Source organism: Trachurus trachurus, assembly GCF_905171665.1.
Source record: "Trachurus trachurus genome assembly, chromosome: 14".
NCBI classification, from domain to species: domain Eukaryota; kingdom Metazoa; phylum Chordata; class Actinopteri; order Carangiformes; family Carangidae; genus Trachurus; species Trachurus trachurus.
The window spans coordinates 27,499,564-27,520,689 of NC_139903.1; the positions used below are offsets into that span (position 1 = coordinate 27,499,564).

At 43.4% G+C, this 21,126-nt stretch overlaps 1 protein-coding gene across 1 annotated transcript in view; it reads right to left on the reverse strand.

Moving 5' to 3' along the window:
• Positions 1-1,808: 1,808 nt before the first annotated feature.
• The window catches only part of robo3 (roundabout, axon guidance receptor, homolog 3), a 104,031-nt gene continuing 84,713 nt past the window's right edge, over positions 1,809-21,126 (reverse strand). The window contains exons 13-27 of the mRNA XM_083985985.1: positions 20,887-21,008; positions 20,340-20,556; positions 19,707-19,831; positions 18,114-18,297; positions 16,802-17,050; positions 16,581-16,620; positions 15,775-15,914; positions 15,346-15,639; positions 13,634-13,784; positions 12,274-12,495; positions 11,357-11,562; positions 10,156-10,263; positions 9,194-9,361; positions 6,419-6,561; positions 1,809-2,050 (exon numbers count right to left, since the gene is read on the reverse strand). Coding sequence (XP_083842111.1) covers positions 2,039-2,050; positions 6,419-6,561; positions 9,194-9,361; positions 10,156-10,263; positions 11,357-11,562; positions 12,274-12,495; positions 13,634-13,784; positions 15,346-15,639; positions 15,775-15,914; positions 16,581-16,620; positions 16,802-17,050; positions 18,114-18,297; positions 19,707-19,831; positions 20,340-20,556; positions 20,887-21,008 — 2,381 coding nt within the window. The 3' untranslated portion in view covers positions 1,809-2,038. The remainder of the gene's footprint in view (positions 2,051-6,418; positions 6,562-9,193; positions 9,362-10,155; positions 10,264-11,356; positions 11,563-12,273; positions 12,496-13,633; positions 13,785-15,345; positions 15,640-15,774; positions 15,915-16,580; positions 16,621-16,801; positions 17,051-18,113; positions 18,298-19,706; positions 19,832-20,339; positions 20,557-20,886; positions 21,009-21,126) is intronic.

Consider the following 21,126-nt stretch of genomic DNA (forward strand, 5'->3'; position numbering starts at 1 on the left):
CCTATCTTTACCATATTCTTAAAACTCATTTCTAATGTTGCCAGATTAAATTAAGTACTTTAAAGGGATAGTTCAACATTTTGGCAAATTGGCTCATTGGCATAATCCCTATAGTCTTAGGTTTGTTACTTTTAATTGTCGGTGCAAGCTATTTTTAGAACGGCGGAGCAGAGCCGCGAGCTGCTCAGAGCTACGCTATGGAGGCTAATGGGATTTCTTGGTTTCCCTCATCAAACTCATCAAACAACAATCCAACAACTCCAAAACGCTCTCGTGGACAAGTTGTGACCTGCACATTCACCACGCTATGAGATAATAACGGAACGTTACAGGACGGAGTTGTTTTAGAGGTAAATGCTTGCCAAAAAACTGCGCCTGATGGGAACGCGCATCAGTGGTTTTGCATGAATTTACCTCGAGAACAACTCGTCTCGTGTCTCGTAACGTTCCGTTATTATCTCATAGCGTGGTGAATGTGCAGGTCACAACTTGTCCACTAGAGCGTTTTGGAGTTGTTGGATTGTGTATTTCAAAGTATATTTTTGGGGGCTTTTCAGCCTTTAATTGAAAGCACAGTCGAGGGAGAGACAGGAAATGGGGAGGCAGAGAGGTGGGGAATGACAGGCAGGAAATGGCCGCTCGATGCAGGATTCGAACCTGGGCCACCTGCAGAGAGGACTGTAGCCTCAACATGGGGCGGGTGCTCTACCGGGCTAAACATTGCCCCATTGGATTGTGTATTTGATGAGTTTGATGAGGGAAACCAAGAAATCCCATGAGCCTCCGTAGCGTAGCTCTGAGCAGCTCACGGCTCTGCTCCGCCGTTCTAAAAATAGCTTGCACCGACAATTAAAGGTAACAAACCTATACTACTAAGACTATAGGGATTATAGCAAAAATGGCCAAAATGTTGAACTATTCCTTTAATTTTGCTCTTTCCACATGTCCGTCTGTCCCCTCCTCTGTTGATCCTGAAATTTCCTCCATTTTTGCCAGTCATTCAACTTCACCCCATGTTAAGTAGTTTGACAGATGACTTTGACTCTGGGTGAATTTGCTGCAGAGAATGGATGGGAACTATTATGGAAAGACAAAAAAAGAAAACATGGTGCTCCAGAAAACACAAATGAAGGCTCACATCAGCAAATGTATTTTATTGTACATTTACAAAACAACAAGAGTACAAAAAAGTCAGCCCACAGACGTTTTTTTTTTTTTTTGTTCGTTTCGGAAGTATATGCAAATTTCATCTCACAACTGCAGCGAACAGTCTCTCAGATGAATAAGGAGGAAGGTGAAGGAGGAGGGGAGGGCAGGGACCAGAGAGGAGGGGAGGGGATGGGGGGAGGGTGGCGTACAATCAAACTTTTATAAAGCCTGTCTGTCTGCTGCCACACCGGAGCCGTCTGCCGCACAGGAACCTAAGGAAACCGTAGAAAAGTCTGTTCCTGGCAGACTGCACAGGTGTAGGAGGTCCCAGTGGGGGGGGGGGTCGCCCGCCTGGGAGCGAGAACCCGCTCGTTTTGGCTTTTTCCAGCCGCCTCTCTCTCACTCTCTCTCTCTTTCTTTCGACCAGCAAACACACTTTGTGCTTCTTATTTTCTGTTGTTTTGCCATCACAACAAGAGAGTGCAACAGTAGTTAATGCTTTTCCAGAAAGTATACATTTTGACCAAAAAAAAAAAAAGTTGGCACATTCAAAGACATGAGCTTTTTTTTTTAATAACAGACTTTTTTTTTTTCTTTTTACATTTGTGAGTTTTTGTTTTTTTTAATATCCTCATAAATACAATATACGTCTCTTTCCCTGTATCCAGAGCCCACAAAAGAACAGTACAGACACAGGTATTTACAAATCAAGGGAGAGGAATGAAATCGATAGCTCATAAATAATCATAGTAATACCAAAAAACAAGATGTAAAGTCTGTATAGTTCTTTCATTCACAGCAATGACGGAGTCTGGTGTCCCTGATCCTGGATCAGAGAGGTGGTGGATGATGGAGGCATTGATGGCACATCGACAGCGAGCTGGTGTTCTTATCTCATGTCCTGGAAAAGAGAGGAAAAACAAAACATTTCAACATCAGTAAAAATGTCAAATAATATAAAAAAAAAGGCTGCTGAAGAACAGGAAGTTTCAGCCCCCCTCCCCTGAGATTTGAAATCGCTGCTTCTCACAACCATCAGTTCACCTGATTAAGCTGGACTCAGACTTTTATTAAACGTACGCGGAGGCAAAAATGAAAAACCACTGAGAGACATTAAATCAATAAGCCGGGAGCAGACGGCGACAGATGACTCTAATCTAACAGCGGTTTGGTTTCGCAATGGCTCAATTTAGTCACGGCTGAGTTTGAAGAACCTGCTCAGTCGTCTGATGGTGAACATTTTTTTTTCTTCTCCCTGTTTCCTGAAGCAGCACTTTCAGAGCGAGAGAGAGAGAGAACGCGCTGCTCAGCACGTCAGCGCTCCTCCGTGTCCCAGAGGCAGCTCAGACACTTTCAAGAAACATGTTGTATTTCTGTCATATATCAAAAATACATGAATCACAGTGTGAACGTAGTGAAGAACAGACAGGGAGATGTCTTCTACCTGGAATCACTCAGTGGAGAGACAAAGGTAAACGCACAGGTAGGGTTTAAGACTCGTATGCACATATTTGACTTTAAAATCAAGCAGTGTGGATAAAAAGACAGAATCTGAAAACATAAAGTGGTGCTGAGTCGTACGAGGATGTGTCAAGTGTCAAAATGGGATAAAAAGATAAGTTGTAGATAAATTACAAATCAATTGTTTAACTCTTGTGTTTGTGTGCACAACGAATAAAAACCTCATTGAGTTGTCTGGAAGCTCTTTTAAATGAACGTTTCAGAGAGTCTTGAAGGTCAGACTATCTGTTTTTTCCACCAGCACATCTGTTTTCTGCACCTGAGTTTGCAACAAACTTCGAAAGCAAACTGAAAAAAAACAAAACAAAACACAAGACGTGTCGGGAAGAAGAAGAGGAGGAAGCTGCATGATCTGATACAAGACTGAAGGGTGACATGTTCTCTTATATCTCAACTGGGCGTCCGTCAAGTCTGTGTGTTTTTTTTTATTTTGGTCCCTAAAAGATGATCTGATCATTTGTCAAAATGTCACCTTCACAACGTTTGTTTAAGTCCTGTGTGCTGTGTCTGTCCTACACATAATCTGTAAATAAAGATGGAGACAGCCTCTGTCGGTGCGTTTCCATTACCCCAGGAAATGTGTAAAACCTAAATATCGCAAATAGAAACTAGTATTGTAAACGCCTACATTTCGAAAAAAAAACCTCTCAAATAGGCTATCGCCAAAACATCACAACGCTCTCGAGGTGGTTTTTCAGATGTGTTGATATAAGAGTGTATCGCAAAAGTGTAATGGAAACACTTTTTTCACATTTACACGTCACTCCAGGTCTGATCCGATATGATCCCGTTGCGTGTCAGGTCCAATCATTCAACTCAGTCTGATAAATCAGGCAGCGTCACACAATAACATGTCCGTGTGAATAACCAAACAATAGTTCCTTCTGTTACAGTCGTAAGACTAGACTTTACGAGAATTACGGCTCATTCACAAACCACCTTTCAATGGGAACACCTGCAAATAGGAATTGTAATTTTTTATTTATTTTGCAAAAACTTACAATGGAAACGTAGCTACTATGTCACCTAAAAGTTTCTGATGAGCAGCTTTGAGGCTCAGAGTGAGCTGCTCCACTGTCGCCATCTTGGCGTCTGACTCCGTCTCCAACTCCCACCCACCTGTGACTCAAAACAGCTACTCCCTCATGTATCATTTTAGCCTTTATACAATTGAAAAAAGAGAGTGATATATAAGCACCAGGCACCAGGCTGTAATATGTTTATTTCTGCTGTAAAGTTAAACATTTTAACATGGGAGTCTATGGGGACTGACTCGCTGTTGGAGCCACAGCCTAGTGGTCATTAGAGGAACTGCAGTTTGTGGTTTTTCAGTTTTTCAGCTTCATCAGTCATGGTCTAAAACCAGTAACTGAATCTTCCATGTTCTTCATCTGTACAGATACGCATTGTGCCTCAGAGTAGAAGTAATGAGCCGGAGGACTTCAACCCCCCTCCCTCCCTCCCTCACCCGCTCTAGCCTGACCGCCGGGGTCAAAGGGCAAAGATAAGCAGTCGACAGCACAGCAGGAAGAAGAAGTAACCTAATCCAGGCTTCCTGTTGAAAAACACCCCAAACTTTACTGTGAAGGAGGTCGAGCTTTCATGTCTCTGATGAGGTGTGAAAAGGGCAGCAAGGGTCAGCGAGGGGCTGAGGTGTTCTTTACTGCCCCACAGTGGGGGGGGGGAGCTGACCTGGGAGGCTCCAGATACAAGGGATCCGTGTGTGCGCGCGTGTTGAGAGCAAGTGAAAGGAGCAATTGTGTCACTTTTACAAGTTGCTCTGCTTGGTTCCCATGTCAGATGTGCGTCGAGGTCGGAGCGGACTGACCCGTGACTGGGCCGTCCTCCCCTGCGTCTCTGGACACAGGCCTGCTTTATGACGCCTCAGGTCACAGCATTAAACTTAACAACGGCTGCATCAAAGCATCAGAGCAAAGTTCCTCATAAATGCAGCCTGTGGATGTTGGCTGAACTTCCCCAATGTCATTTCCTGTCATAGCAAAGTCCACCGCTCAGCCTGTAACCCGTTTGATTGCTGCTAGTGATTTTTTTTTTTCAGCTCTTAAAAAAGTCAACTAAAAGCACTGGCAGAGAGAGTAAGTAAATGCATTTACTAAAGGTTTTGGACACGGCACAATTTTACTTTTATGATCTATTGAGTATTTCCATTTTGGTATTTTATTCCTTTATAATTGTTTGGCAGCTACATTTAGTAATTCCCATGCCAGTATACCAACTGTTTATAAAGCAGTGTTTTAGTGTGGTAGTGCTTCTTTTTTAAACAGCTAATTAAATTGTGAAGTGAAAGATAAACACAGTTGATAATAATTCAAATCCACAAGGAGTGGTGAATTATTACTTCGCCCTAATTCATCCGTCAATCATGAATTACTCAGAAAAAGAAAAATGAAAGCGGATATTGAAAAAACAAAACAAATATTGTGAAATAACTGAAATGAATTATGGGAATATTTAGTTGAAGGTCAGATTTTAATTGGCAGCACTAATGTGTCATTTCAATATTAAATTACTCCTGTTTCCTTTAATTTACATTTAATGGTGAATTACTTTTAGGAGCAGAGTAAAATAATTAACTAATTAGACATTGCTCTTCATTTTCCACTGACCTTTTGCCTTTTATTTCTGGATAAACTTAAAGGGATAGTTCAACATTTTAGCAAATTTGCCATAATCCCTACAGTATAGTCATATAGGGTAGGTTCATTACCTTTAATTATCGGTGCATGTTGTTTTGAGATCAGCGGGGCAGAGACGTGAGCTGGTCAGCGAACACAATGGAGGTGAACGGTACAGGTCTCCTGTCCCTCAAAACTCATCAAAACTCATCACTCATTATTTCATAGCGTGACGAATGTGCAGGTCACAACTTTTGATGAGTTTGATTAGGGACAGGGGACCTGTACCATTCACCTTCATTGTGTTCGCTGAGCAGCTCACGTCTCTGCCCCGCTGATCTCAAAACAACATGCGCCAATAATTAAAGGTAATAAACCTACCCCTATGACTATAGGGATGGCAGTAGGCAAGAAAAAATGAACTATCCCTTTAACCTACTCTGATGGGGCTCTGCTTACAGGTTAGACTCGTTAGGATCCTGAGTCTGACTGCACCTCTACCTGTCTACCACCTGCCTACCTGCAGTGAAGCTGGGGGGGGAACGTGTCATACATTCTGTGGTAGTGCAGCCCCGCCGGCCTGACGTCCCTGCAGAGCTTTCCATTCAGCTGACACAGCTTGTTCTGCCATCAAAGACAGCGTCCTCATCTGCAGGGGGCGCGTTTAAAAGGAGCGCTCCCACAGCGAGGGGGGAGGCCTCTGAAGTGCGCTCCGGAGAGAGCGGCGAGTGCACACGCTTAACACTGTTTCTGACTGTAAAGCCCATTCTGAGCAGATGGTAATGGTAGATCTGTATGTAGTAGCCTGGGAGCTCATTGGTGACTGTGTGCATGTGTGTGTGTGTGTGTGTGGGCGACAGGAGAATGTAGCGGCTTCTTTTCATGAGCCCACACGCACCGTGTAAGATTATGTGTGTTTTATGGAGCGCGAGTAATGATATGTGGATAAAACTAAACCACATGAACCTCTCAGTGGAAGGAACAGCCTTTGTTCCCATGCTCATGAATATCTGAAAGCATCAATTATTAAAACCCTCAGAGGTGAAAATAGAACTGTTTTCATCCAGAAAAAAAACAGTAAAATATCATCAAAAACCATCGATGCTCTATACCTCGCTGTGTTTCCGGGCCGAGTTGAGCCCCCGGGAGCCCGTGGAGCCTCTGGACGAGGAGCTTCCTGTGGTGGAGCAGTTACTGGACATCTGACTCCTGGAGAGGTAACCAGCCTTACTACCGTACAGCATCATGTCGTCACCTGGTGGGGGGGGGGGGCAGACGGAAGACGGGGTTAACCTTTACTCTGCTGTTTAACAGGCAGCACAGTGTCTTACTGTCGTCACACTGAGATGGATGGATCTGCTGGAACCAATGGGAGTTTAAAGCTAAAACCACTTCTATTGACCTTATGCAGCTCGCACCCTTTAAGGTGCTAACAGGACCAGCCTGCTGGACGTTTCTAAAGGTTGGCAGCACGTCAACGTTAACGTCATGTGGCCTGTCAGCACCTCACACACACATAGAGGTATTATATTGAACCAGCTCACTACTTCCTTATGCTGCGTCACATGGAGTCTGGCAGACGGCACACCGGATGTCATTTTAGTGGACGAGGGAATGACGGTAAAACTTGGGGGAGGCCGGTACAGAATACCATTGGTGGCCACAGTAACAGCAATACTGTCCAAAGTTAAAATATTTTAACTTTTACCGTCCACTGCCACTAAATTCACAATGGGATGTGACGTTCTGGAGGGAATTTAAAGGGATAGTTCAACATTTTTGAAAATTGGCCCATCGCCATGATCCCCCTAGTAATAGCAGTAGGTTCGTTACCTTTAATTGTTGGTCCAAGCTGCTTTTAGATCGGGGGAGAAGAATACCGAGCGGCGCAGCTACACTACGGAGGCTAATGGAATTTCTTGGTTTTGCTCATCAAACTCAGCAAATACACAACCAAAAAACTCAAAAACGCTGTGGTGGACAAGTTGTGACCTGCACATTCACCACGCTATGAGATAATAGCGGAAAGTTGCGAGATGGAGTTGTTTTAGAGGCAAAGTCGGACTTTACACTCTAGACGGCTGCTCGGCGGAGTGATTTCAAAAGCGCCTGTTTACTGCAGATACGTCCGTATACTACGGCACTGGCTGAGGTGCGCACACTGTGTCCCTCCGACCAGTGGTTCACTGAAGAAAGTAGTTCCGAGTATTTGCTTCACTTCTCTTAACTTTCCGCTATTATCTCATAGCGTGGTAAATGTGCAGGTCACAACTTGTCCACCACAGCGTTTTTGAGTTTTTTGGTTGTGTATTTGCTGAGTTTGATGAGCAAAACCAAGAAATTCCATTAGCCTCCGTAGTGTAGCTGCGCCGCTCGGTATTCTTCTCCCCCGATCTAAAAGCAGCTTGGACCAACAATTAAAGGTAACAAACCTACTGCTATTACTAGGGGGATCATGGCGATGGGCCAATTTTCAAAAATGTTGAACTATCCCTTTAAAGCAGGAAGTAAGCGATCCGGTGGTTTTGGCTAACTTCTTGTCAGCCGATGGAGTTAGCAGTCCCCGCCCTCGTCCCTACGTCACCACATTCACGCGCATCCCTTGGCTACACACAGAGAGGACCGCCCCTTTATGCCGTTCTGTCTCCTCATTGGATAAAGGTTGTAAGATACAAGGAAAGTTTTCTCCTCGGCTTACAGCAGAGCAGAGTGACTGACAGACCCGTGTTTCAGACCAAACACTCTATATAAGTGATTGCCGTCAGAAGATATAACTTTTTAAGACTTATATTAACACAAACATTCCGCTTACTTCTGCTTTAACATACGTTTCAGGTTGCAATGCAATATCAAGAGAAATCAAAATGTTATAGCCATATATGTACTGTATAGCCATGATAGTAACATTAAATAATACACAATAATTTGTTGTAAAACAATACGCCATCGCCATAGTAACATATTGTCACGTGTCCGTCTCCCATCAGCCAGATTCCATGTGAACGCAGCATTATTGTTAAGTTCAGTTAATTTTATTGTCAGTTTATTAGGTAACACTTTATAATAAGTAGACACTATTAAGCATTAGTTAAGCATTAAATACTGAGTTCATCATTTAAAACTCATTAGTATGTAGTTTATAAACACAGTTAAAAATGTTTTACTCTTCATTGTGTTATAAATGAAGAGTTCAGTATTTATTAATGCTTTACTGTATATGCTATTATAAAGTGCTACCGTTTATTGTCATTCAGCATGTTAAAAACATGAAGGAACTCAATATGTTACTCAGGTCCAGCAGCGTACAGGATAAATAACATGTCTAGACATATAATAATAAATAACCAAGTAGAAGCAAGTAGAAGTAGCTACTCCTCACTGCCACAAATACTGAGCAGCAGCTCAATGTGTCAGTGGTGATCACATCAGGTTCATTCAATTAGTTGCATCATCATTATAGAAAAAGTGGCATATATTCAATGTTTGTGTGTTTGGGCAGGGGCTGTATGAAGATATTGACTTTTGGACATCATCCAAGCCTGCTGCAGGATTTCTGAGGGTTGGATCTCAACCAGACGTTTTCATTTTCTACGTTCTAAATACTATTTTCAGTGTTAGAAGTTCAATCAGGAATGATCTGGCAACCACTCACTCACTCACCACCCAGTCCCACTTTCTTCTGCTGTATAATAAGCTGTGGAGGAAACACTGCAGTGCAGCAGCAGCAGCAGCAGCAGCAGCAGCAGGGAGTGATACAGCAGAAATGTGGGACTTGGCTACATCTGACCATGGTTAAAATGAAAAGCAAATGCACACACACACACAGGAGTTGGACTGGTGTGGACTGAGTGATATAGGACAGTGTGCTGTGCAGGACTGTGTCTTACCGTCCGCGTGTCTCTGTCCCGAGCCTTTCCGTTGGTGGCTGCTGCTGCTGTATTCGCTCCTTTCCAGGGAGGACAGAGAGCCACTCCCTGCGCAGTTGGCCTCCGTGCAACCCTGGGGACCCCGCAACCTACTCTCCTCTGGGGGCGGCTCCGGAGGTGGGGGGAGGTCTGAGAAAATGAACGGAGGGGTAAGGGGGGGGGGAATAAAACATGAAGAATGTCTAGAGTTTGCTGCACTTGAAAACTAAATTTAGTGTTGGCTTTTGTGTTACTGAATAGATTTATAGCTTTAAAAAAAAAAATAGAAAGAAAGAACATTTTGTTTTTGTCTGCATAATTGAGAGAACCCCCCGGAGATAAGTCACAGTGTTGTTCTCTCTTAGAAGAACAGGGCTACGTTTAATTAAAACACAGATTCACTGACTGGCTCATTGTTAAAGCCAGAATCCTGATTATATGACTCGCATGCGGCCCTGTGCTGTTTAATTGGTTTCAAGGTTAGTGGATTCACAATGCAGGCTGACTTTAGATCACCATCTTTCCCACAGCGCAGTGCAACCGGTTATCTGGTAAACATATGGAGTCTGTAAACTAAGATTACAAGTCAGATTTACAAATATAATCAGCCACACATCTTGCCTTTCAATCACGGGTTGTGTTGAGTATTCATTCACAGATGGTGCTGCGGAGGATCTTGTGTGTATGTGCTGGGTGGTGGTGATGATGATGATGATGCATCTCTAGTTGCTTTCAATGACAAATAACTGATTTTCTTTTTTCTCTGGCGCTGCACATTCAGCTGCCGAGAACATTTGATACACTCTCTGTCCTTCAGCGCTGTCACGGTCGCGCAAAATAACACTTATTCTAATACTCGGCTGCTTGGCAACACTTTTGTAAATTGGAGAGGATGTCAATAATGGAGAGCAAAAAAGAAAAAAAAAGAACTCCATCACACTCACCTCCTTGGATGTCTCTTCTGTATGCTGAACTCTTGGACACCTTTTTTTTCACACGTGATTTTTGGTTGGGGGGAGTGCATGTATCTGCTGGGGATGAGCGACTGTGCACTGTGAGAGGAAGGGACAACACAACCATTAGGGAGGGTTATTTTTCTCTATCTAGAATATGGGATGTATTGTTATTATTATAAATTTTTTTTTATGTACTTTATCACAATGTCTGATTATTTTGTATTATGTTTTTCGTTGTCTATTAAAGGGATAGTTCAGCATTTTGGCAAATTGGCCCATTGCCATAATCCCTATAGTCATAGCAGTAGGTTCGTTACCTTTATTTGTCGGTGCAAGCTATTTTTGGAATGGCAGAGCAGAGCTGCGAGCTGCACAGAGCTACGCTACAGAGGCTAATGGGATTTCTTAGTTTCCCTCATTAAACTCATTAAATACACAATCCAACAACTCCAAAATGCTCCGGTGGACAAGTTGTGACCTGCACATTCACCATGCTATGAGATAATAATGCAACATTACTGGACAGAGTTGTTTTCAAGGTAAATTCATGCAAAACTGCTGATGCACGTTGTCTTCAGGGGCAGTTTTCAGCAAGCAGTCTCTGCATTTACCTTGAAAACAACTCTGTCTCGTAACGTTCCGTTATTGTCTCATAGTGTGGTGAATGTGCAGGTCACAACGAGAGCGTTTTGGAGTTGTTGGATTGTGTATTTGATGAGTTTGATGAGGGAAACCAAGAAATTCCATTAGCCTCCGTAGCGTAGCTCTGAGCAGCTCGCCGCTTGACTCGGCCGTTCTAAAAACAGCTTGCAAATAAACACAAATAAAGGTAACAAACCTACTGCCATGACTATTAGCGATTATGGCAATGGGCCAATTTGCCAAAATGTTGAACTACCCCTTTAACTGAAAGAAAAAGATAATAAATAAATAAAAAGTTCAATAACTACACAGTGCTATCTGTCACTGAGTGATAATTAAATTATTCAAGAAAAGAAAAAAAAAAGAAAATGCGATGCACTTGATGCATATGGATTATTTAAATGACAAACATAACAGTAGGTCAGCACAGCTTGAGGGTGAATGCATCATGCATGTAGGGGTCACATGACCTCCATCGCTAATGTGCATATTTGTGTGCATCATCTGATGTGCAGGCTTGTGCTGCATGTGTGAGTTAAACCTTTACCCGGTGTGGTGGCGGCGCTGCCGTTGTCTTCATTCAGAGCTGCCGGGCCCTGGCTGTGGACGCAGCGCTGGGCAGGACTTTGGCACTGCAGCGTGCCAACCTCTGATGAGCTGTGATGCGGTTGGCCGGAGAGGTTGGGGTTGGACTGGGTGAGCGGCGGGCTCGGCGCCTGGGGGACTGGCACCGGACCGCAGGGTAACCTTCTGCTATGGGAAATAAGGGCAACATGTTACTGGAGAGAAGAGATCAGCTGAATCGGAAGCTGAAGCTTTCCCCTCAGAGACAGCTTTAATGTGTGTGCGTGTGTGTACTATTTTTACTCTCCGTTTGCTGGTGTAATATCTCACTGCCCTCTCTTGTTATCATTCGAAATGCTTTCTGCTTCATTGTTATTTAAATAATTTAACATCTGGCCGAGGGATTAGCCATTTGTCTGACAATGGTGCGTGTGGATTACTGGACATCGCTGCTGTGAAAGGAGAATAAATAAATGCAATTGATGCAATGATGTGTTTTTTTCCTGACAAATGTGTTGTGATGGATGTGAACAATTGTTGTCGAAATAAAAAACTAAAGTGAGACCATGTGAAGCTGAAATGACGTGTCAAACTGTGAACTGTTAAAAAGCTCTTTTTATTTGCGAGAGAATGATTTTGTTATTTTATCTGTAGCAAATAAAAAGTCAGAGGTTGAGCTACATTTTGTCAGACAATGCTGCCGAATGGAGCAATTTTTATTTTTCTATTCAGTTAATTTAAATTTTCATTGATTTATTGTATCACACTGACCACTACCTGTGTCTCTGTGCACAACGGGACAATGGAATCCAATGTTTCCATGTTCGATCATAACAATCATATTCATAGAGTGGATTCATACACAAGCACAACCAATCAATGTCAGGTCCAGTGACGCACCGTGACAACTGCTGCTGGCCCTCCAGCTGGTTGAGGCGGGAGAGGTCGTGCGGGGCTCGGGTCTCCTCGTGCGGGGACGGGGTGAGCGTGGCGGTGGACTGGTGGCTGTAGGAGGTGGCCGGGGACGAGGTGGTGTTCCTCTGTGGGGGACAGGGTCCGTCCTCGCAGCCCTCCATCAGATAGGTCCTCTCAGGGAGGGGGGGGCACCACTCCTCATCGGAGCTGCAGAGAGAGACGAAGCTTAGTGATACAGACTCCTCTTGTCTTTGTGTTCTCTTAAAGGGATAGTTCAACATTTTGGTCTAATTTGTCTATTGCCATAATCCCTATAGTCATAGCAGTAGGTTCATTATCTTTGTTATCGGTGCATGTTCTTTTGAGATCTGCGGGGCAGAGACGCGAGCTGCTCAGCGATCACAATGGAGGTGAATGGTACAGGTCCCCTGTCCCTCATCAAATACACAATCCAACAACTCCAAAACACTCTTGTGGACAAGTTGTGACCTGCATATTCACAAAATATGAAATACTAATGTAACATTATAAGACAGAGTTGTTTTCAAGGCAAAATGTAGCTGGAACTACATTCCAGACACGGCTGATGGGTGGAGTCATTTCAAAAGTGCAAGTAGTTCTGAGTATTTGCTTAATGTGTTGTAATGTTACATAATTTTACATGATTATCTCATAGCGTGGTGAATGTGCAGGTCACAACTTGTCCATGAGAGTGTTTTGGAGTTGTTGAATTGTGTATTTGATGAGTTTGATGAGGGACAGGGGACCTGTACCAGCTCACGTCTCTGCCCCGCTGATCTCAAAACAACATGCACCGATAATTGAAGGTAATGAACCTACTGCTATGACTATAGGGATTATGGTAATAGGCGAATTTGCAAAAATGTTAAACTATCCCTTTAAGACATATTGGTGAGGGCAATTTGTTTGCTCGGTGGTGTCTTCAAATACAGCCCGCTATGAGGCCGCCTTAAGATTAATGCTGTTCTTTCAGGCTCCACTCAAATCAGAGGGACTTGCCGTTGGCGAAACTGCAGGAGGTTAAGCTTCAGCTCGGGTGGGATCTGCTGCTGAGAGTGTGATGCTCTGTGACAGTCTTGCCCTGAGGTTGCAGGGAGCGAAACAGTGAAAAGCAGCACAGCTAAGTGTGTTTTTAAGAGTTGGAGAAACAGTTAAATCACTAAAGCGATTGACCGAGGCTGAGATAATTGAGTTGTCCGAGCCAGAGGCGCGAGAGAAGAGCCACGTTGGCTCCGATACATAATGTTCCTGTTAGAGGTGACAGGAAGTGTCAGCGATGACGTGGTTAAATTTATAAAAAGGGAGGCGCGGGAGTCCGACTCACCCGATGTCCATGTCCTCGTGCTCTGGGGGCTGGTCGTCGTGCTCGCACTGCTCCAGCTCTCCGATGGGAGGGGGCGGGGGCAACGCCTCCATCCAGGTCAGAGACGGGGTCTTGACAGCTTTACCCATCGCCTTCTGCTTGGGCTTACTCACTAAAAGAGAGAGAGAAAGGGGATAGGAGTATTAGAAAATGAGATTCTTACATGACTTTTTAATTTACATAGAACATAGACATACTTAATTACTTAATACTTAATTGTCACTGCATGTTACCACACAATGAGATTGTTCATCCTCGTAGCACAGGCATTCACATATTACAATAGAAAAAAACTAACTCAATAAATATATAAATAAATAGAATAAAGGGCAAGTTGCAAAAGAAAAAATATGTTGGTATGGTGGCAAGTGGGCGGAATATGTGTGTGTACAGTATATGCGTGTGAGTGTGTTATCCTTAATCCAGCGATGATGGATTTAATGGATACTGAACTTTAATTTGATGCAATATTGCTTCCTTCCTTTGTATGGTTTTTTAAAATTGTATACTGTATTTTCATTTTTATTTTATTGTATACCATTTACTTACTTTATCTTACTTTTATTCATTCTGTAGTGTTTTCCCCACTGCAAATTGTTGAGTGTAAGTTAGCACTTCACATGTGTTTTTAATTCCTCAATGGTTTAATATTACTTGAAAAGTGTGTGTGTGTATGTGTATTAAAGTCCTTTTTTTGTTTATTATTTTATCATGTAAAGCAGTGGTTCTCAACTGGTGGGTCGGGACCCAAAAGTGGGTTGCGGACCCGTTCTGGATGGGTCGCGGACAGCTGGTCAAAAAAGTAAATAATATTTAATGCACATCTGATGTTAGACATGTCTTTTATTTTGAAAAATAACTTATATTGAAAGGCACACGAGCCACGTGAACACATGCAGTTGTAATGGTCCTCCTCAGTTTCTTATTATTTGCTCTGAATGCAAAGATATCAGTTTCTTATTAATGTGGCCTGAATGCAGTGAATCTTGTTTTGTTTTGTGGGTCTTTATTTTGTGCAATTTGATATTTATTCACTTTTGTGAACATGCTCTGAATGCAGAGATGCATTAGAAGTCAAATATATTGTTTGTTGGTCTCCATTTTGTGCAGTTTGATATTTTTTTATTCACTTCCGTACATGCAGTTGTCATGGTCCTCCTCAGTTTCATTCATGTGCTCTGAAATGCACTTTGCTCAATAAAGAGCAAAATGAGTTTTTAAAGGCTTTAAAAAAAAAGAAAATCTTCGTTTTAATTCTATAAAAGTGGGTCGCGACTTAAAGACCATGGGAAAATGTGGAGCCCAGAGTGAGACTAGTTGAGAACCCCTGATGTGAAGCACTTGAGCTGCTTTGTTTGTATGAAAAGTGCTCTAGAATTAAAGTTTGATTGATTGATTGATTGATTCATGATGCTATGTCAAGTCCATATTATATCATATTATAGTTAGAGCAAAAAAAACATAATGTGGGGGAGGCTACAGTCCGCATCAAGCGGCCCTTTTCTGCATGTCATTCCCCCCTCTCTGCCTCCCCATTTCCTGTCTCTCTCGACTGTGCTTTCCATAAAAAAAGAAGGAAAAAATAAATAAAAAAAGAAGAAAAAGCCCAAAAAACCCATAATGTGTCTGCGTTGACTGACAACAGACAGGTCAGGTCTGTGCTGCCCCCTCACCGTTGCAGCGGTCCGGCTGGGCGTACTGGGCCCCCGACGGCCCCGGCTGGGTGATCCAGTGGCCGTCTTCCTGCTGCTCGCCGCCGTGGGCCGGCGCCGGCGCCTGCGTCTGGATCTGGGTGGTGAAGGGCATGATGGAGGTGGAGGCGTAGGGGGTGGTGGAGGTGTGCTGGGCGTAGGTGAAACCGTGCAGGTCCTCGCTGGTGGCGTCTATGGTGCTGTAGATGGGCCCCTCGGTGGAGCCCCCCATGCTGTACTTCTCCGTCTGGTTCAGGTAGTTGGAGATGCCGGCTTCTGCACGCAGGCGAGGGGTTATATTTAGAGCGGGAAGAGAGATTGTTTGCTTTGGTATCTCTGGTTTTGTCATTTTTATGTAAGCACAACAACACAAAAACACATATTCACACTGTATCTAAGCAGCGGCCGTACCGTTGTAGTATCTCTCAGCCGTGTCGTGGTTGGTGGTGCAGGAGCTGACGGCCTCTTTGCCGCTGTGAACCAGGTTGGTGGTGGGCCAAGAGTCTGCCAGCCACGGGTAGTTGCCCATGTTGGCTCCCAGCACGCCGGGTCTGCAGAGACGAGACACTCTGGTGTTAGTTTGAGACACCAACGACTGTTCAGATGGAAATACGAGCAGCAGAGAAGGCAAGGCAAGGCAATCTTATTTGTATAGCCCGTTTTTACAAACAGTTTGTCTCAAAGGGCTTTACATGGCATCATAACAACATCCTCTGCCCTTAGACCAGTGTTTTTCAACCTTGGGGTTGGGACCCCACATGGGGTCGCCTGGAATTCAAATGGGGTCGCCTGAAATGTCTAGTATTTGATTAAAAAGAATTACTGATCAAAATATTTTTTAAACTAATTATTATTATTTTTAAAATTATGATTAAAAACAGTATTCTATACTTTCACTTTCTCAAATATAAATCAAGTTTAAATAAAATGCAGCATATAAAAATATCTGAGCTGACACATCTTGATTGAAAGCATAGGGTCACCAGAAAATTGTGATGTCAAAATGGGATCACAAGCCAGAAAAGGTTGGGAACCACTGCCTTAGACCCTCACAAAAAACTTCCAGAAAAACCCTTTTAACAGGGAAAACTGGAGAAACCTCAGGGTGAGCAACAGAGGTGGGAAGAAGACGTTGCATGCGGACACATTCGAAGAGAAACGAAAAGACAGAACAGAGACACACAATGGAATATAAATGTGGGACGTAATTTAATTACCTTCCATTGAGTCCTGATCCCTCTCCATGAGGGAAACCAACTGCAGAAGACAAAATGAGGATTACAGTGAGGATTATATTACGCGATCATTCTTTATTTGAATAAAATAAATCACACAGCCATGCGTGAACTGCATTCAAACATAACAAAATGGCTTTAGCAGCAACCTGAATCCAGGTTTAGTTCATTTATTGTTTTTCTCATCACAATCCCATTCTGACCTGCCGGTGTGTAGGCGAAGGAGGTGGTGTAGTGGCTCAGCTCCTTCCTCTTCTTGCGCCTGCAGTAGATCCAGACGCTGAAGCCCATAAGGATGACCCAGCAGGCCCCGCCGATGCCCGCGATGAACGCCGGCTGCTTGACCACATCGGTGATCTGCTCGGCCAGACTTACGCTGCTCTCCTCGCCGCCGTTGCCGGAGCCACCGCCGCTTCCGCCGCCCGCGACAGAGGGCTGTTCAGCTGGTAGCTCTGGAGGGAAGAGAAGGAGAGCAGAGGAGGGAGAAGAAGTTGAGGAGGAGGAGAACACAGAGATGCTTTGAGGGGAAATCTTCAGTCAAATATTGATGATTAAAAGCTGTATTTTACAGTAGGGTTCACTGTATACCACGTCCACCAGTGGAATTTAGCATATCAACATGCTAACATCATGCATTCTAAGGACCTGGTCCTGATGATGGCTCTGGATGAAAAGCTATAGGATCATAAAAGTGCAACATATTCAGTAAAAATCTAAGAGAAAATTGAATATGGACCCAGGCCTTGACAAAATTCCACTGTAACTTGATTCAGATTGCTTTTAGGCCAGGAGCCACATTTAGTAAACCTGTTGTTAGAGGTCAAAGGTCAGTTTTAGAGAGTTTTAACTGTGAAATGTGCAAAGAAGAAGAATAAACATGCACATTCTGAATCAAACTATCCTCAGAATAAGGTTTGTTCAGTGGACCTTTTCAACTTGCATTCAGACAGCCTAGATCTAATACATTAGGACAACTATTTATTTATTTTAATATATTTTCTGGTCATTTAATTAATAAGTCACTTAGGACGATGCAACTACTGCTACCTTTACACATGTTTAACATTTTTATGTGTTGTTTACACACTTGAATTTTTGTTTCTGGACCATATTGATATTGATATTTGATTTTTGGCACTTTCTTTTTGTTAGAATTGTGCTTTTGTTTTATGTTTGTACATATCTATCTATCTATCTATCTATCTATCTATCTATCTATCTATCTATCTATCTATCTATCTATCTATCTATCTATCTATCTATCTATCTATCTATCTATCTATCTATCTATCTATCTATCTATCTATCTATCTATCTATCTATCTACCTACCCACCCACCCATCCATCCATCCATCCATCCATCCATCCATCCATCCATCCATGGAGGATTCATCCTATGAGAAACTTGATGTCAAATCTATACTGGACCCAAGTGGTGGACCAACACGGTTAAAGCTCTTTGTCTCTAGTCCTTCTTGTCCTTCTCTCATTATTTTTCCTCTGTGTGGACTCACTGATGAGGACGGACACCGGCTGACTGCGGGTGCCGACGCCGGCGCTGGTCACCGCCGCCACCTCCACCTGGTACAGCACGCCGGGCATGAAGCCTTTCAGCACCGTGGACAGCGTGTTCCCGTCCACCGTCTTGTTGATGTGGTAGCGCGTCTGGTTGTCTCCTCCGCTGCCCACGCACCAAACCTGTTACAGACACACAGGGTTGGAAGTGAGTTCGCTCTGCGGCTGCTTTTTGTGACACTGGCGGACGTTTGTTTAAACTCCTCAGCTCAGCGTGTTATCTGCAGGGTTTTTTTTACCCACTGATCAAATAGTTTACTACAGGCTACAACATTTCATCTGTTCAAAAGGACATCAAAGCAGAGTCAGATGTTCCTTGACCACTAACAACTGAGCTCTTTTCTGTGTTTGAAGTTTTAGAGAAACCCAGAGTCCTTCAGTGGAGGCGAACCAGGGGCCCCCGTAGGGAGGAGGGGCCCATGATGTCCAACTTTTTGCAATGACAACTATGAACTAACTTCCACCTTCCATAAAGACAATAGGGAATTTATGCAACGGTGGATTCCCGGCTGATCTACCACGGGGAAACAAGCGATCTCATGTAGTCGCTTCAACGCATGGTTCAAATGAGTGGATTAAATGGTTCTCATTGTCATTCTGAAATGAAACGTGTTCTAAAATAGATGGTGACACATACATTCAATTTTTCAGCAACACACACTGAAAATTTATAGTAAAGTTGGAATGTTGACATGGTAAATCTAAATTCATCATATAATAGCAAAAACCCATATTCTGAAATTAAACTTCCATCTAAAGCATAGAACAACTCCTCTCTGGCCCTTATGAAATACATTTTGACACGACTGAGTGTTTATTTCCTCTCACCCCTGTTATATGGTGAGCGATCAGCTGTTTGATCCGACAGCTACCGCAGCCACGGCAGCTTACTTAAACGGATAGTTCAACTTTTTGGCAAATTGGCCCATTGCCATAATCCCTATACTCATAGCAGTAGGTTCATTACCTTTAAATGTCAGTGCAAGCTATTTTTAGAACAGCGTGTATTTGATGAGTTTGATGAGGGAAACCAAGAAATCCCATGAGCCTCCGTAGCGTAGCTCTGAGCAGCTCGCCGCTCTGATCCGCCGTTCTAAAAATAGCTTGCACCGACAAATAAAGGTAACAAACCTACTGCTAAAACTGTAGGGATTATGACAATGGGCCAATTTGCCAAAATGTTGAACTATCCCTTTAATGACTACTACAGATTTGATGGCTATATTTATTTCCAGGTGCCGTAGCCTTTGCAAAATCAAAAAGTCCCTAGTGTAGAGTGCAGTGCTGTTGCATCAACCCCACCCTAAGTGGAACATCTGCAAATTGTGGTCTACACATGAGGTGTTTACAGACATCTGAAAATTGCAGCGCTGGGAATAGATGTAGGAAATCGTATTTGTTTCAACACTTTCTACATTAACGATGTGCAGCGTACAGTGTTTCCTCTATGTCTCACATGTTTTCTGCTCATTTGTCTGTCAGTAATTCGATCTTGTCGCCTCCTCCAGTCGGCTGGGTTCAGGTGTTTTTACCTTGTACTCCTGGATGATGCCGTTCTGCATCTCGCTGGGTGGAGGCTCCCAGGAGATGCTGATGCTGGAGCTGTTGCCTAGCTTCATTGTTGCCACTGTAACAGCTCTGGGTGGGGCGTTGGGGACTGTGGGAGGTTGGTGAGACAACATCAACATAGTGATACAAGGCACAATGAAGAGCAGAAAATTAAGTGGGTAAAAATAATTTAAACTTTTTCGCTCGAGGCGATAGAGGTGACAACACGAGTCAGGAAACATGAAAGCGAGTTGTAGCAGGAGGGAAATGAAGTTTTATTGCATGCTTTTAAAAGTTATTATTATTATTTTTTATATATTTTTTTCCAAATTAATCTACCCAGGCAGGTAAATCTGGAGTCTCTTGTTTTTAATCTTGAGTTTGGATCAACCTGCTGAGGACCTCAGGCTGGGTTAGCCTGAATTTAATGAAAATAGGGATCAAAATAAATGAACCAAAAATTGCAGGGGATATAAAATTAACCCCAGAATTATTGAGATTCATGCGGTCCCATGCAGGTTAATGAACAACAATTTTCAAGGTCCCACAATATCAAAGAAAACCTCTCCAGGTTTAATAAAAAGAGGCCTTTTTTTTTATTTGATCAGATTTCTTACCTTCTTCCTGGGTTCGGATCAGTAACGTTCTGCTGTCTTTGCCCTGGAATTCGTCGAAATAGGGACGGATCTTTATCTCGTACTCGGTTCCTTTGAAGAGGCTGGAGAGGACGGTGCTGCGCTCCGACGGGGAGTTGATGTCCTGGAGCATCCAGTTCCCTCCGCTGGGTCGGTAGAAGAGACGGTAGCCCTGAACGAACTGGGACTGACGGTCGACCTTGAGTTGAAGGTGGAGATGGGGAAAATGAGAATTAAAAAATAGCTGAAAGAGGAGATTTCTCCTTTAAAGGGATAGTTCACCCAAAATCGAAATTTGCTCCTCTGTCAGCATCTTGGCAGTCTACACTCTGTTGTCAGTCAAAATGCCACGCCCATCAGAGAAGCCACGGAGGACTCTGAAACTTCTCCCAGCCCTTAGTCGACATGAGGGTGAGTAGATAATGAGTGAAATTTCAATTTTGGGTGAACTATCCCTTTAACTACGCCCTCAAATTCTCCTTCTCTGAATGTAAAAAAAAAGAAAAAAAAAAAGGTTTCAGCCACTCACAGTCCAGGACACTCTGATGGAAGCAGGTGTTAGTGTGACAGGCTCTTGAAGCTGGACAGCCACCTCTCCCAGCTCCCTCTGCACCTGCCTGTGGTCCACCCCCTGACCTGTAGGACTCACATCTAAGAGACACACACATCCACTACTCCTTAGACAGCTACAGCCAATGCATTAGCGCACACTGTGGTGGTTTTCATGATTATACGTCTGAGCCTTGTGCACTGCGTGGCGTGTGAAGGG